The sequence below is a fragment of the Phascolarctos cinereus genome, unplaced genomic scaffold (assembly GCF_003287225.1).
Source record: "Phascolarctos cinereus isolate Bilbo 61053 unplaced genomic scaffold, phaCin_HiC Scaffold_2;HRSCAF=192, whole genome shotgun sequence".
Classification (NCBI taxonomy): domain Eukaryota; kingdom Metazoa; phylum Chordata; class Mammalia; order Diprotodontia; family Phascolarctidae; genus Phascolarctos; species Phascolarctos cinereus.
Window position 1 is genome coordinate 383,582,375 of NW_027555625.1, and position 17,533 is coordinate 383,599,907.

The window sequence follows — 17,533 nt, forward strand, 5'->3', positions numbered from 1 at the left end:
TTGGGAGTAAACATTGTTTCTAGGACTTAGATCCTGTCCTGGGGATGGGCAGGGCTGCCCGTAGTCAGTATTCCATAAATGAGTGTTTCTGGTCCAATCCTCAGCGATGCATTGATCCCTGGCTTATTGTGCTGTGGGAACCGAGCACCTCCTGGAACAGTTTGGGAATGACAGATAGCTAAGGTCATACCACCCCTTTTCCATTGTGCTGTGCCTTAGGCCAAGGTCTTTGAATCTGGGTTCTCATGTCCCACCCACATCCCTGTCCAAACCTTAGCTGATTGGGTTGAAGTCAGAATCCCTGGGAGCTTGTGTGTTATCATTGCCCTTCCTTGTCAGATTGGGGAACCGACGCTTTATTTGGTTCTAATAAAGAATTCACCTTGCTTACTCTCTGCCTTCTAACTGCTCTCTCGAGAGGATTAAAGTGTGTTTAAGCATATTGTAACTGTTGACTCTGAATGGCTCCTGCATGGAGAGGAATTTGAAATGCTCTTTCTCCACCCCATTCCTTTTAGGCTGGCATGATCCGCACAGACAAAGACGAATTCTTCATTGAACCTCTGGAGAAGGGAATGTCAGAGGAGAATGATGGCAGGATGCATGTGGTCTATCGCAGGCCCCCATCTCCAAAGCTCCTTCTCAATGACAGCAGGGAAACTGTGTATTCAGGTAAGGCTGAGAGCACTCATGACTGACTGGTGGAGAAGGCCTTGTCGGTTTTTGAGATGCTCAAGACTTCTTCTTTGTCCGTGATTATCCATGTGTTCCCTTGAGACCTTCCAATTCTGAGAAGCAAGCAGATTGCCACATTGTCTGGAATTGAAGTGTACTGCAGCTACCAGATCATACAACCACATCTGGGAGGGATTTGGCATGGGCCCAAGGTACATGAGGCTGACTGACTAAATCAGAGCTATGGATTTTGGAAATATTTTTTAAAAGTCAGCTAATTGGCCTTCAGGTGACCAATTTTTAAAATTGGTTTAATTAAACTAACAGGTTTTTATTTTGAGAACAAAAAATGTAGGCATTTTTGTCTATGAAAACAGAAGTTCTCTACTTGAAGGCAATGTCTCTGGTTTGGAGAGAGAAAGAGAAAAGAAAGGAGGGGAGGAGAGGTGGGGAGAGTGACATTGCTAAAATTTGGTAAACAGAATTCTCAAAATCCTAGATTGGCCTTGTCAGTACAGACCACGGTAAAATCTTATCTTTTCTTCATTTTGATCTGGTTGTTTTCTTTGGAAAGGGGGTCAGAGAGGGGTTGAATTTCTCTTGGGAAAATACCCCCAATCTTGTGTGTTTTTAAGATACAGCTACTTACACTATTTTTATCTGTTGGGTGTCTGAGTCTTGAGGCATACATGGCCCAGGCCTCAGGTAATATGAAAATTCTGTCACCAGAAGGATATTGGCCATTTTTGTGATCATATGCCCTATAGTAGAGGTGGCTTGGGGAAGGGGCAGGCATTCCCCATGTGTTTTAGTGCCATGGGTTTGCCCGTAAATAGAAGCACAGGGATTTGATGACTAGACTTCAGAAGTATGGCCTATGTGATCTCTGTAGTCATTTTTCCTTTATCTTTATGGCTTGTAAAAATGTTACCTGCTTTGGGATGAGACATTCAGAGCTCCTGAAGATCGGAGTGGAAGAACATTGAAAGCCTGGGATGCAGTGACTAAGTTTTATTCCATGAAATTTTTTAGCCAAGGAAAATCCCCCAATGAGCTCAGTGCCTTTCTTAGCTTCATAATTTAGAAAATCTCCTAGTATATGGGATACAATGAAGTTGCAATTGAAATTTTAAAATGTATCATTCAAATAAAAAGGTGCTCAAAATCATCAGAAATACTCTATCGACTACCAAATAAAGTCCAAAGTACTTAGCCTGGCATTTTGAGGTCCTTTGTGATCTGGTTCTACCTACTTTTCCTGCATGAAACTGCTCTTTATTTTTTTCAAATTTAAAAAACTTTTTTATTTAAACTGTTGAGTTCCGTATTTTATCCCTTTATCCCTTTCCTTCCCCTCCCCTGCCCTGAGATAGTAAGCAGTCAGATATAGATTATACATGTGCAATTATATAAAACATTTCCATATTAGTCATCTTGTACAAGAAGACTCAAATAAAAGAAAAAAAAGAAAGAAAGTGAAAAATAGCGTGCTTCTATCTGAATTCAGTCAATATCAGTTATTTCTCTGGAGGCAGATAGCATGCTTTATTGTTAGTCCTTTGGGATTATCTTGGATCACTGTATGCCTAAGAATAGTTAAGTCATTCACATTCTTCATTGAACAATATTGCTGTTATCGTACCCAGTGTTCTCCTGGTTCTGTTCACTTCACTATGCATCAGTTCATGTAAGTTTTTCTGGGTTTTTCTGAAATCGTCCTGCTTGTCATTTCTTATAGCACAATAATATTCCATTACAATAATATACCACAGCATGTTTAGCCATTCTCCAATTGATGGGCATCCTTTTGATTTCCAATTCTTAGCCACCACCAAAAGAGCTACTGTAAATATTTTTGGACAAATAGATACCTTTCCTTTTTTCGGATGTCTTTGGGATATAGATGTATCCGTGTTATTTCTGGATCACAGGGTATACACAGTTTTATAGCCATTTGGGCATAGTTCCAAATTGCTCTCCAGGAAGGTTGGATTAGTTCACAACTCCACCAACAGCGTGTTAGTGTCCCAGTTTCCCACATCCCCTCCAACATCCAACATTTTCCTTTTTTGTCATATAAGCCACTCTGATAGGTGTGAGGTGGTACTTCAGAGTTGTTTTAATTTGCATTTCTCTAATCAATAGTGATTTATAGCAATTTTTCATATGACTATAGATAGCTTTGATTTCTTCATCTGAAAACTGCCTTTTCATATCCTTTGACCATTTATCAATTGGGGAATCACTTGCATTTTTATAAATTTGACTCAGTTCTCTACATATTTGAGAAATGAGGCCTTTATCAGAGATACTTGTTGCAAAAATGTTCCCCCCAGTTTTCTGTTTTCCTTATAATTGTGGTTGCATTAGTTTTGTTTGTGCAAACTATCTATATCTTTTTTGGTCCTAAATTCTTCCCTTATCCATAAATCTGACAGATTAAACCATTCTATGTTCTCTTAATTTGGTTATGATATCACCCTTTAGGTGTAAATCTTCTACCATTTTCACCTTATCTTGGTATATGGTGTGATATGTCAATCTGTACCTAGTCTCTGCCATCCTGTTTTCCAGTTTTCCCAGTAATTTTTGTCAAATAATGAATTTTTATTCCAAAAGCTTGGATCTTTGGGCTTATCATGTAGTGGGTTACTATGGTCATTTACTATAATGTAATTGGTATCTAATCTATCCCACTGATCCACTGCTCTATTTCTTAGCCAGTACCAGATTGTTTTGATAATTATTGCTTTATAATACAGTTTGAGATCTAGTATGACTAGACCACCTTCTTTCGTATTTTTTTTTCATTGATTGCCTTGATATCCTTCGCTTTTGTTTTTCCAGATGAATTTTTTCTAGCTCTATAAAATAATTTTTTGCTGGTTTGATTGTTAGGCACTGAATAAATAGATTGATTTAGATAGTATTGTCATTGTTATTATATTGGCCTGGCCTAGCTATGAGCATTTAATATTTTTGTAATTGTTTAGATTTGACTTTATTTGCGAGAAAAGTGTTTTATAGTTGTGTTCATGTAGTTCCTGGGTTTGTCTTGGTAGGTAGACTCCCGAGTATTTTATATTGTCTACAGCTATTTTAAATGAAATTTCTCTATCTCTTTCCGCTAAAGCAGTAATACATACATACATACATACATACATACATACACACATATATATGCAATATATAGAGATGCTGATGATTTATGTGGGTTTATTTTGTATCCTGCAACTTTGCTAAAGTTGTTAATAATTTTCAAGTGGTTTTTTTAGTTGATTCTCTAGGATTTTCCAAGTATAATATCATATCATTTGCAAAGAGTGATAGTTTTGTTTCCGCATTGCCTATTCTAATTCTTTTTCTTCTCTTACTGCTATAACTAACATTTCTAGTACAATATTAAATAATCGAGGTGATAATGGGCATCTCTGATTCACTCCTGATTGTATTGGGAAGGCTCTTGGCTTATCCAGACTACAGGTAATGCTTGCTGATTGTTTTAGATAAATGTTATTTATCATTTTCAGGTAAGCTCCATTTATTCCTATGCTCTCTAGTGTTTTCAATAGGTCAAAGGCTTTGAAACTTGCTTTTTAAAAACAAAAATGCAGGACTTTACCGTTATTATTATTAAGTTTCATCTTGTTTTGTATTTTCTTTCCAGCTTTTGAGATCTTTTTGAATTCTGATTCTGTAAGATATTCCTCCTATTTTGTATCATGTCTTCTTGTATTTTTATCCCACTCATTAATAACATCGACTAAGGCGCTCTCATCCTCATCCATGCTTTAGCCATCTTCTTAAGTAAATGATTTCCCAATCTATATTACTAACCCTGAGCTCTTCCCAGAGGCACAGTCTTGCATTTTAAGCTACTTACGGGACATTGCTACCCGGATATCCCACTGGTGACTCAACTTCAACATTCTGTAGGAAAAACTGAAATCATCTCACCTCCAAAATTTGTTCTGCCTCCACTTCCTCCTTTCCACTCCCTAAATTGGTGGTACTATGGATCTCAGTCATCCAGACCCAGAGTCATTCTTGACTTCTACACCCATCCCTTCCCCTCCTATCAGTCCTCATGTCCTACCAAACTCTACCTTCTCAGTGTTTCTCAAATCCATTCCCTCCTTTCTATTTCACTTGGTACTCTTTTTTGTTTTGTTTTGTTTTTTTCGTAAGGCAATTGGGGTTAAGTAACTTTCCCAGAGTCACACAGCTAGTGAGTGTTATATGTCTGAGGTTGGATTTGAACTCAAGTCCTCCTGACTCCAGGGCCAATGCTCTATCCACTGAGCCACCTAGCTGCCTCCTCAGTTGCTACTGTTCTGATATAGCCTCTCTCTATACTGTCTTCAGTCTCTTCCTCCTCAAATCCATCCTCAGCCAGGTAGCAGGTATCTGATTGCTTACTATCTCAGGGTGGGGGAGTGGGGGGAAAGAGATGGAGGGATAGAATATGGACCTCAAAAGTTCAAATAAAAGTGTTTTAAAAATTGGAAAAAATAAAGAGCAGTTTCATGTGTATAGGCTGGAAAAGTAGGTGGAACCAGATCACAAAGGACCTCAAAATGCCAGGCTAAGTACTTTGGACTTCATTTGATTTGCGTAATGTACAATTCTTTCCTCATCATTGACTTCAGTCTTCAGTGGATCTCCATTACTTACTGCACTTAAAGCCCACATAGTTGATAGCTTGACATTCAGTAATCCAGCTTTAACCTAATTTTTCAGAGTTATCTCCCACTATTCTCCCATGATCTAGTCAAATCACTTAATTTGCCATTCTCTGAATATGTCTCCTTATCTTCCTACCTCTGTATGCTTGCTTATCCCCTTCCCAGGTCCTGGAACGCCTTTCCCTGCTTCTCTGCCATTTAAAATTTTATTTGTTTTCCAAACTCAGATGTCACTTTTTTTGTTGGGGTTAAGTGACTTGCCCAAGTCACACAGCTAGTAAGTGTCTGAGGCTGGTTGTAAACTTAGGTCCTCCTGACTCTGGGGCCAGTGTTCTATCCACTGTACCATCTAGCTACCCCAGATGTCACTTTCTTAATGAAGGCTGCATGGGCCACCAGCAAGAAACATATTCTGCCTCCTATGAACCACCCCCAGCCCTTTTTAGTACTTCTCATGTCCTTTAACATTCTCTTTTATATTATAGTCCTAGGTAAGTATTATAGATGATAAGATACTTGAGAACAAAACTGTCTATTCATTTTTCTTTCTTAGAACCTAATGCTGTGCCATACATACTAAATACATGTTTATTGAATTAAAATGACATGGCAGAGGAGAGAACCCTGTCAAATGTCACTAAGCATTGGGAAAGCATTACCCACGCCCTCCATCTGGTCAAGTGGTCTGCACTAGTCACAATAGTGACAGTTGGAAGTGTCTTCGTCTAGTGTAACTTGCTCATTATACAGATGAGAAAACAGCTACAGAGTAAACTCTCCAGGCTCCTTAGTACCTCTTGGATCTAGTATAAATTGTTATATTTGGCACTTAAAGCCTTTCATAACCTGGCCCCAATCTAACTTTCCAACTTATTATAAATTACTTCCCTTTATATACTTTACAATTCAGTTAAACTGCCATTCTTAATGTTCCTCATAAAAAAAAAATCACTTCATTTCTGCTCTCAGTACCTTTGTCCGCCGTGCCCAGAATGTATGCACTCCTCACCTCCACCTCATAGAATCCATAGGTTCCTCAGACTCAGCTCGTGTGCCACTTTCTTTATGAAGTCCTTCCAGATATCTCCGGTTGCTAGTGCCCAATCCCATCACCTGGCTGTGTGTATAATCCTGGGCTGAATCATTTATTGCAGCTGAGCATGTTTCTTTGCAGAGACCTGTTATAATCATCTCTTAACTCCCACACAGAGTCCGGACTCTATCCCCGCATCCCAAGTCCTCACAATTTCTCTCCGACTTACATTTCAGCCTTGTTTGCCTTCATTTTCCTATGCATTCCATATGTATTCCAGCCAGACCTGACTATTGATCTTTCTTATGTCCTGGTCAGATCCTCAGACTTTATCTGGCATTTGACTTCTGTTTTTAGGATGGACCCAAGGGCAATCAGAGGAGGATGATGAGGATAGTAAGGAGATTTTAGGTCGTGCAATAATACAAGGATCTCTTAAAGGAATTGGGACCCTGAAGAAGAGAAGACTTGGGGGTTGGAGGTGATGAGAATGACATCATTACCATCTTCAGATATAGGTACTGTTGTTGTGAGAAGGTCAATTAGACTTGTTCCACTTGGCCTAAGGGGGAAATATTGGAAGCAGTGGATGGAAGATGTACAATGGCAGATTTCAGCTTAATATAAAAGCTTCCTAAAGATGAGAGTAGTTGCAAAGAGGATTGAACTGCTTCTACAAGTCACCGAAAGTCTTCCAGCAAAAGATGGAGGACCACTTGTGTGGAATGTTGTAGAGGGAATTCCATTCTTGAATGGGTTCGCCCATGAGGTCTCTCTGCTCTTAAAGAACTGTCATTCTCAGGATTTTTCACATGGGGCACATGGGGTCTAAACCACAGAAAACTTTCCTAGAGAAGTCACTAAAAAGATTGGTTCTAACAGTTTTAAGATAAAGTTCAGCAGAATTTTATTTAAAATAAATTTCAGCCCCACTATTCTGTTGGACAGAATCGAGAAGTTAGTGTCATTCCAAGGTCTTCTCCTTGCCTTAATTTCAGAATGGCTCTTCTTACCGTGGCCCCTTCTCTGATCCTTGTCAAGTTTGCCTGCAAGAGGCCCACAGAGTGACCTGAAGAGCACAGGGGTCAGTGTGAGGGGCTGCAGTGGAGTCGGAATGAGAGGCATCAGAGTGGTGACCTGGGAATTGCTAACAGCAGGAGTAATTGCTAAATAAATGGTTTAGACAGTAAGTACTGGTGTGGGCAAGAGTCAGGAGTCCTTGCTCACAGCACTACCATGCTCAGTGACTTTAGGCAAGTCACTTCCCCATCCTGGGTCTCAGTTTCTGCATCTGTAAAAGGAAGGGTTGGGACAAGATGATTTCTAAGGCTCCTTGAAGCTGGGTCTGTGATTCCTTTAGTCTCTCTGCCGAGGATATGAACAACCCCCTCTGTGCAAGGCTGCTACCTGCTACTGCTGTTCCTGGAACAGGCCTGCAAGTCAGGGTCATGGTGAACTTCCCAGGAGAAGGCTCTGGAGCCAGAGTTATTTATTCCCCAGGGGACAGGGCCTTGGGCCTACATGCCAATCATCTTCGGAGGGTGGTGTCTCATGTTTGTCGTCAATCTGTAAACCTGATGTCACTCCAGCCCTGGATGTAACTTTATTTTCTTTTGGACATCACAACCAGGCCTGGAGTGACGTCGGTGGGAGGTCTGTGCAGGCCTCCGCTGTACATGTCCTCATCGTAATGTGTTCAGAGGCCACAGGTAAACAAATCAAGAAAACAGGACACATCTCACAGTCTCAGCTGCAGTGGTGGTGCCTAGTATGGGGCTTCGTAGTCCAAACAGGTAGGTTTTCTAGGAGTGTGGTTAGCACATTCACAGATGATAGGACATGTCCTCTCCATTAGCATGCAAGGATCTTCTTAGTAAGATTAGTAAGTGCCCTCAGGTGCTCCTGGTTTCTTTAAAAAGGGCCTGAGAGGTAATAGTGCTACCAGTCTAAATGTAGAGTTAAAGAGACCTGGGCTAAAATCCCACTTTGACACTTAGCCTTGTGGCAATGGAAAAACCCGGTGCCTTTATAAGTCTCAGTTTTCCCATCTATGAAAATGGGAAGAATAATAACTCTACTATCTACTTCACAGGGTTGTGGCGAGGAAAGTACTTGGTTAGCCTTAAAATGCTATAGAGATGTCTGGGTGGTGTAGTGGATAGAGTATTGGGCCAGAAATCAGGAAGACCTGAATTCAAATCCCGCCTCAGACACTTCTGAGCTCTGTGATCCTGGGCAAGTCAATTAACTTCTATTTCAGTTTCCTCAGCTGTAAAATGGGGATTGAATAGCATCAACCTTCTGGGGTTATTGGGAGAATCAAAGGAGATAATATTTGTAAAACACTTTTTAAGTCTTAATGTACTGTAGGAATAATAGCTATTATTATCATTACTATCATTATTTATGAAATTACTAAAATCCCTGGCAGTATTATTCTTCACATAATAGAAGCGTATTTGGCCAAAGCTATGGAATGATTTTTCCCCAAGGGTCAAGAGGGGGCATGTTAGACTAACTAGAGAGACGGCAACATCATTCCAGCTGTATGGGAAAAAACAAAAAACCCAAGCCCCAAACCACTCAATGTTTATTGTAAACATTGTGGGATTACTGCACATTCTTCTCGTACTTAAGCTCCTTTAAGAAATAGGAAACATTTAGGAAGACAAATGTGGGAAGAACTGGAGGGATAGATTAATACACATGACAATTCCAGTATTTCTTCATGGCTTTAACCAAACCAGTGAGTGAGTGAGTAAGTGGAAAGAGTCAGTCAACACCAGCCTTCAGTTCAGGTCCCATGGGGTGGGCAGCATTCCCAAGGGGAGGCACTTCCTATAGGAGAATGTCTTTCTTGTTTCTCACCAGCAGTTCCCATTGTATATGGTAGCAGGGAATGAGAAAGGAAGGAAGGTGAGCCCTGGTCTGGCTACAGGCTACTTGACTCACATTAATTCATTAATTCAATTAAATACCTATTAGGTGCAAAGCACTCTGATCAATGTAGAGGTGCAGTGGAGGTAGGAAAGATACAGTTTAGGTAAGATATGATCCCTGCCCTTATGGAGTTTATAGTTTAAAATACAAACACACAATTATATACAAAATATACATGATAAATATTCCTCTGATTGAATATAAATTCCTTGAGGGCAAAGATTTTCATTTTTGTCTTTGTACACCCTGCATCTAGTACAGTACCTGCAATGGATAGAGTGCCCTGCCTAGAGTAAGGAAGATTATCTTCCTGAGTTCAAATGTGGCCTCAGATACTTACTAGTTGTGTGACACTGGGTAAGTCACTTATCCCTGTTTGCCTCAGTTTCCTCATCTGTAAAATGAGCCAGAGAAGGAAATGGTGAATCACTCCAGTATTGTTGCCAAGAAAACCCCAAATGGGGTCACAAAAAATGAGACAGGATTGAAACTACTGAACAATATAATAAATTCTTGCTAGTTGATTTTTAGAGAGATTCGCAATACTATGTGAGGTCTGAGGGGGAAAGTCATTATCAATGGGAGGAGGTGAAGGAGTGCAAAAGGCACAATAAAGGTAAGGTAGGGATATAGTAGGCAAAGAGAGGAGGAGGAGGTAGGTTTTTGTTTATTTTTTGAGCCCTGGTCTTCCTCTCTCTCTCCCAGGATGGAGGTGCAGTAGCTACTCACAGGCCTGATCCCACAGTATAGAAAGCTTCATCTGGTTCCATTTCTCCAGCCTGGGCTGGTTCACTCCTCCATAGGCAGCCTGGAGGCCCTCCATTCCTGGGGGTTCCTTCCTTGACTTGGCAGGGACACTCAATTGGCTTTAGCCCTTCTGAAGCTCAGAATTCTTATCTCAAGTAATCTGCTAGCCTCAGCTTCTTTCAATAGCAAGAGTTATAGGTGTGCACCACTAATGTGGGCTGATGGGGAGGGCTTAGAGAATGGTGTGAGAAATAGCATAGCACTAGGAAAGGCAGAGTCTGGTCAGAGGCCAGCCGTCTGGTTTGGCTGGAGCATAGTGTATATGGAGGGGAGTTACATAAGGTTGTAAATGTAGGTTGGCAAAAGACTGTGGAAGAACTTGAATGCCTGGCAAAAGCACTTGGACTTAATTCACTGGGCAATAGGGAGCAAGCTAGTGCTGCTCTTATTTTACAGAGGCAGCTGGTGGCTCAGTGGTGAGAGTGTTGGAGTCAGGAAGACCTGAGTTCAAATCCCACCTCAAGATACTTCTTAGTTGTGTAACCTTGAGCAAGTCACTTACCTCTGTCTGCCCCGTTACCTCTGTTGTAAAATGGAGATAATGAGAGAGACAGAGACAGAGATAGACAGGCAGAGAGGCAGAGAGAGAGATACAGAGACAGAGAAAGGGAGAAACACAGAGAGAGACAGAGAGAAACAGAAAGACAGAGACAGAGATACAGAGACAGATTAGAGAGTAATGATTCTGTAGAAACTAAGTATGATAATTTTGTGAGAGATTTGTCTCCAAGTATGGATCTTCAAACACCTTGAGGGGTGGAGGGTTTAGATTCCTGACAGCTTTATGAAGTTCTGTGATTGTAGATCCCTCGAGATTTGAGTCCATTCCTTGGGTGAATCTTGGTTTGTGGGAGTGTGGGGAGAGTGATAATTGAGGTTGTACATCCAGCTGGTGGGTTTTGAATGTGTACTGGTCCTAGTGCTGATTCTAGCACTTGGGGATGGTGATGACAAGTCTAGACAGATGCTATATCAGAAAGGCACAGCTCTGAGCTCCTAATAGTCTCTGAAGGAGATAAGAAAGCTCCAAGGTAGATGATGCAAACAGGCCCAGTGCTCGGGATGTAAGTTTGAGAGCTGTAAGAGTAAAAGTGGGTCTGTGTAACTTAACTCCTAACTAGACTGTCTGTTGCCTCAGCCCTGGTGTGAGGCTGCCCTAATAGACCAGGTTCACTGCCCTGTAATCAGTCAATATTCCTTGACTAACTGGTATACTCACATTGTAGAATAACATCGAAAAAAAGGCACGTACATCTACCCTTTTACAAAAACAAAAATCCTTTTTTTTTTGCCCCTGGTGATTTATGTGAAGGCAGAGGTTAGGAGAGCATAGGGAAAAGAAGGCTTGGAGTTAGAAGGCCTGGGCTCCAGTTCTGACTTTGATGCTTGCTGCTGGTATCACCTAATTCATAAAAACCTGATAAAAAGTACTCAAAAGCCAAATTCAATCCCCAGTGATTAAATCAAGGTCAAAGGATATGAGATAATTATAAAATGGGAAACAAAGTATTAAACAGCCACTTAAACAGTGTCCACCATCACTAATAATCACAGAAATAAAAATCGTAATAACTTTGGTGTATAAGCAACCAAGAAGCATCTATTAAGTGTTTACTGTGTGCAGCAGATATATTGCTGGGTATACAGAGGCAAAAATAAACAGTATTTGTCCTCAATGGGTTTACATTCTGTTGAGGACAAACTAGTGTATACTCGTGTAGGTAAATTGTCTGACCCTTTGTGACCCCGTTTGGGGTTTTCTTGGCAAAGATACTAGAGTGGTTTGCCATTTCCTTCTCCAGGGGATCCATTTTGTCAGGCAATCAGAGGTTAGGTGACTGGCCCAGGGTTACACAGGTCGGAAGTGTCAGAAGCTGGATTTGAACTTAGGTTGTCCAGATTCCAGGCCCCAGTGCTTTATCCACTGAGCCACCAGCTGTCCCATAGGTAAATAGAATACACACACACACACACACACACACACACACACACACACACACACACATATATGTATGTATATGTATATATATACACACCTATGTTGTAAATAAAGGCAATGGGGGGGCAGGGAAGACAATAACCACTAGGGATGAGTATCAGAGGTGGGCCTGAATGGATTTGGAAGGAATTCTAAGAGGCAGAGAAGAAGAGGAAGTGTATGCTGTTCATAGGGTTAGGTAGTCCAAGGGCATGGGGAGGAGATGAAATGGCCTGTATGAGGAATAGCAAATTTGCCTGTTTAGCTGGATTGCATGGTGTGTGAAGGGTGGTTATGCTTGTTAAGTCTAGAAAGGCAGGCTGGACCTAGAATTCGAAGGATTTTAAATGTCAAGCAGAAAAGTTGGCATTTGATCCTAGAGGCGGCAGGACGTTTTTGAGAAGGTTAGTGACATGGTCAAACCTATGCTTAGGAACTTTACCCAAAACTCTTCAAAGATGTCAAAAAAGCAATTTAAAATGAGCCTTTTTGAACGTTATCTGATTGTACACAGTAAAACTTAAGAAAAAAATCATACATTTGAAAAGTAATCCCATTATTAAGACTATACTCTGAGGGTGTTCTCAAAAAAGGGAGTGAGGTGGTCAAAAAGTAATATGTAAACTTTCCTGGGTCTCAGTTTCCTCATCTGTAAAATGATGGAGCAGAGCTAGATGAGGTCATCCCTTCCAGCTCTGAACCTATGATCCTATTGTCCCATGGTCCTAGGACGCTGGACAAGTCACTTAATTTTTTTGAACCTCAATTTTGATATTTGCATGGTGGAAATAACACTACGAGCTCATATTGAATAAGAGCTCCTGTACCTGTAGGATTTAACGGTTTACAAAGCCCTACCTTCATTAAACCTATGAAGAAGTTAGTGCAAATATCATGCCCGTTTTACATTTTGCTCTAAGCAGTTCCTCTGAGACATTAATTGACTGGTTTAGGATAATCTAACTATTAAGGTCAGCCTCATGATATAGTAGAAAGAGCAGTGGATTTGGACTGAGAAAGATCGAAGTTCAAATCTTATTTTCTCCTTACTAGCTGTGTGTCCTTGGAACACTGTGTGCAGCAGATATATTGCTGGGTATACAAAGGCAAAAATAAAACAGTATTTGTCACGTCCTCTCTCTGAGCCTCAATTTCCTTATCTGTAAAATGAATTTGAACCCAGTCTCCTGACACCAATTCCAATGTACTTTCTAATATGCTATCTTTTCTGTATTTTAGCATTCATTTTTTTAAAAAGTTCAGTTTCAGATTCTTTCCCTCCCTCCAGTTTCTGCCCCACTCATTGAGAAGACAAGCAATATGACATCAATTATATATATGAAGTCTGCAAAGCATATTTCCATATTAGCCATGTTACCAAAAAAATCAGCAAGAAAAATAAAGTGAAAAATGTATGTATGCATCAATCTACACTCAGAGTTCATCAGTTCTGTCTCTGGATGTGAATAGCATTTTTCATCACAAATCCTTTAGAACTGTCTTGGATTATTGTATTAATCAGAGTAGCTAAGTCATTCACAATTGATCATTGTTACAATATTGCTGTTACAGTGTATACAGTGGTCTCCTGGTTCTGCTCACTTCACTTTGCACCAGTTCATATAGGTCTCACCACGTTTTTCTGAAACCATCTTGCTCATCATTTCTTATAGCACAGTAGCACTGAATCACAGTCATATTACCACAGTTTGTCGAGCTATTCCCCAACTGATGGGCATCCCCTCAATTTCTAATTCTTTACCAACACAAAAAGAGCTGCTATAAATATTTTTGCACATATAGGTCCTTTTCCTTTTTCTTTGATCTCTTTGGGATACAGACCTAGTAGTGGTAATTCTGGGTCAAGGGGTATGGCCAGTTTTATAGTTCTTTAGGCATAGTTCCAAATTGTTCTCTATATGCTGCCTTCTTTAATCACATTTGTACACATGTTTGTTGGGAGCAAAGCGTCATATACATAAAGCTCTGGAGAAATGAGAGCTTCTTAATATTATGTATATTCTATATATATACTCTCTCTATATATACATATATATATATATGTAAATTTTATTTGCTGTCCTTCATCTTTCATCATAGGATCCCAATCTGTGGGGAATTATGGTTCCTGTTCAGGGAAACAGGGTACCAGTGGTGCATGGTTTTAGGCTGTACTCATTACCTGGCCAGCCAGTTCATAAAGGAGTGCTGTTGATTACAAAAAGGAGCAGACAAGTAGTAATTCAGATAGCAGTAGAGTGAATATCCCCATACTCCTCTGGAAACTGAGTCAATGAATGTATCCTCTAGATAGTGGCTTAGTTGAGGTAAGAACCTTAACAGGATAGGCTTAGAGTTGGAAGTCTGAATACTCTCTCTGTGAATATATGTCTCATTTTTACTTATGAGGTGGTCATCAAGACTGAGCATTAGAGGGATGTGACATTGAACAAGGTCTGAAGAGGATGGAGGGATGTTGATAGACAGAAGGCTCCTCGGATGGGGAAGCTAGTAAGGGCAGGAAATGCCTGGTAGGTTTTCTTCATCACCATGGGAGATGCCGCTGTCCTCAGAGGCAAAAAAAACTTGCGTCTGTGTCATTGGCTGATGGAATTGTCAGTAATGCAGATATTACCCTGCAAGAAAAATGATCCTATGTGGAAAAGTTCTTAAGACACTTTGATAATTGTAATTAGGTGCCTGCTATGTCCCAGGCGCTATGCTAATAGTGGTATTTGGCAGTTTGTATGGATAATGATGATGGTGATGATAATATTATATTGCTATATAGTATTTAAGGTTACCAAAGGGCTTTCCTCACATTGGCCCTTGCAATGCTAGAAGTAGATAATAATAATAATAGCTAGCAGTTATCTGGCACTTTCAGGTATGCAGAGCACTTTACATAGGTTAACTCATTTAATCTTTACAACAACTCTGTGAGGTAGATGCCCCATTTTACTCATTTCATGTTATCCTTATTTTACAGATGAAGAAACTGAGACACAAAGAGTTAAGAAACTTGTTTAGGGCCACACAGCTAGTAAGTGTCTGAGGTAGGATTTGAGCTCAGATCTTCTGACCCTGAGTTCCAGGTTCTATCTACTATACCATCAGCTGCCTACAGATTGTGTAAATATCCCATCTTATAGATGAGGGAAATGAAGGTTAGGGAGGTTAAATGACTTGCCCATGCATACATAGTAGTAAAGGTGAGAGGTGGGATTTAAACTCATTTTCTGACTCTGGCACTCTTTCCACAACCCCACCCTGCTGTCTAGAACATGACACCTAAGGGAATTTCAAAGTGTCTACTAAAGAGGATTTCATTCATTCTCCCCATGGGGACAAAAAAATCTGAATTTTCTCCACATGCCCATTTTAGATCTAAAATTGGACATATTGCATATTCCCAGTCTAATTTTATGTTGGTGACATTCATTAAACTAAAAATGGAAAGCAGTGGTATTTCTTCTCAAACACGACTTGGGAATGGTGTGTAGTAAAAAATGTGAGGCTTTTGCCAGGTTTAAGCAAAACTGGGTCATAATGACCCAAACCCTCGAGCACAGCTCTGACTCGGCCAACCTCTACATTAAAATCTTGAGTGGCTGCTCATGGCCTACAGCATTAAGTCCAGACTCCTTAGTTCGACATTGGAAGTTCTCAACAATCTGGCCTCATCCTTGCCGGTATCCTTCAAGAGCTTGGGCCAAACTAGATGACTTGCTATTCTGTAAACACTCTCTCCTTATCTTCCTGCTTTAATCACCTGATCCTGGGAGAGGGCATTTCCTCACCTTTACTACCTGTTGTACACTTATTGGTACTTTGAGACACCTCAAATGCCATCCTTTTCATGAAGCCTTTCCTGGTTTCCTCTCTTCTCTAACTGGATGTGATAACTCCTTTGTGTGAACTGGGACTGCACCATATTCTGCTTTGCAGCGTGGTCATTCAAATGTTTTTCTGATCTCTCTTAGATTGTGAGTTTCTTGAAGGTAGAGACTATACTATGTCTTATTTATTTATGCCTTCCCCTACCAGTGATGAGCATGTCCTTCTAGGCAGTGACCAGTAGGTGGTGGTCATCATCAAAGGGCCAAAATATTTAGCCTTTTTTTTTCCCTTTCTAGATGCTGCATAGTATAGGGAGCTGAGTGGGTGTCAGAAGTTCATAATGGGTGAGTGAGTCGGAGCTGTGGTCAGTGGAGTGTCAGGCAATCAGAGTTAAGTGACTTGTCCAGGGTTACACACTAGGAAGTATCTGAAGCAGGATTTGAACTTAGGTCTTCCAGACTCCAGGCCTAGTGCTCTATCCACTGAGCCACCAGTTGTCTGATAGGTAAGTGGAATATACACATATAACATACACACACAGATAAATAGAATATGTGTGTGTGTGTGTGTGTGTGTGTATACACATATATATATATATACACACACATATATATTTGCATATGTTTTATACATACATATATGTTGTAAATAAAGGTGTCAGTAAAGTGAAAGGTCGTTAACCAAATATATCATACAAAGGAATGAAACCTAGTGTCAAGGCAGAAAAAGGGTGGTATTTGTGGAAATCACTTATATAGAACAGGGGACTCCAAAGAGGAGGCAAAATCATGAATACTCAGAAGGCAGAAAGAAGCCAAGAGTGCAAACCTGCCTGGAGCACAAGTTGACAACCGTTTTATGGCCTAAATGGGGCTGCTAGGTGAAGCAGTGCACAGAGTGCTGGGCCTGGAGTCAGAAAGACTTCTCTTCCTGAATTCAAATCTGACCTCATACACTTACGAGCTGTGTGACCCTGGGTAAGTCCTGTTTGCCTCAGTTCTTCATCTGTAAAATGACCTGGAGAAGGAAGCAGCAAACCACTCTCATATCTCTGCTAAGAAAATCCCAAATGGATCACGGGGAGTCAGACTTGACTGGAACGATTTACCACAAAGAACAGTTGATGACGTTTGCTTCTTGAACATTGAAGGATTAGAATTTAAGACTTCCTCAAAGGACCAGGCAAATTTTAGTATAAATTGATGTGCCTAGTTCTTCATGGGAAGCATTCTCATCTAAAGAGTCAAGTCAAAAAGCATTCCGTAAGCTCCTGCTATGTACTAGGCATTGTGCTAAGTGCTGAGGATACAAAGAGAGGTGAAAGACATTCCCTGCTCTGAAGGAACTCATAAGCTAATGGAGGAAGACAACCTGAAAACAGTCACATACAATCAAGATATATACAGGGTAGTCTCCGAAGGAAGGCACTAGCAGTAAGGGAGAGTGGGAAAGGCTCTTAATAGAAGGTGGGACTTTAGTTGGGAATTAAAGGAAGCCGGGAGATAGAGATGAAGAGGGAGAGGATTCCAGGCATGGGAGACAGCCCAATGAAAATGCGGTGATGGAGTGTCTTAT

General features: G+C 40.6%; 1 protein-coding gene across 1 annotated transcript in view; it reads left to right on the forward strand.

The window, feature by feature from the left end:
• The window catches only part of ADAMTS2 (ADAM metallopeptidase with thrombospondin type 1 motif 2), a 445,202-nt gene that overhangs the window by 144,078 nt on the left and 283,591 nt on the right, over positions 1–17,533 (forward strand). Inside the window, 1 exon segment of the mRNA XM_020964237.2 lies at positions 519–672. Coding sequence (XP_020819896.1) covers positions 519–672 — 154 coding nt within the window.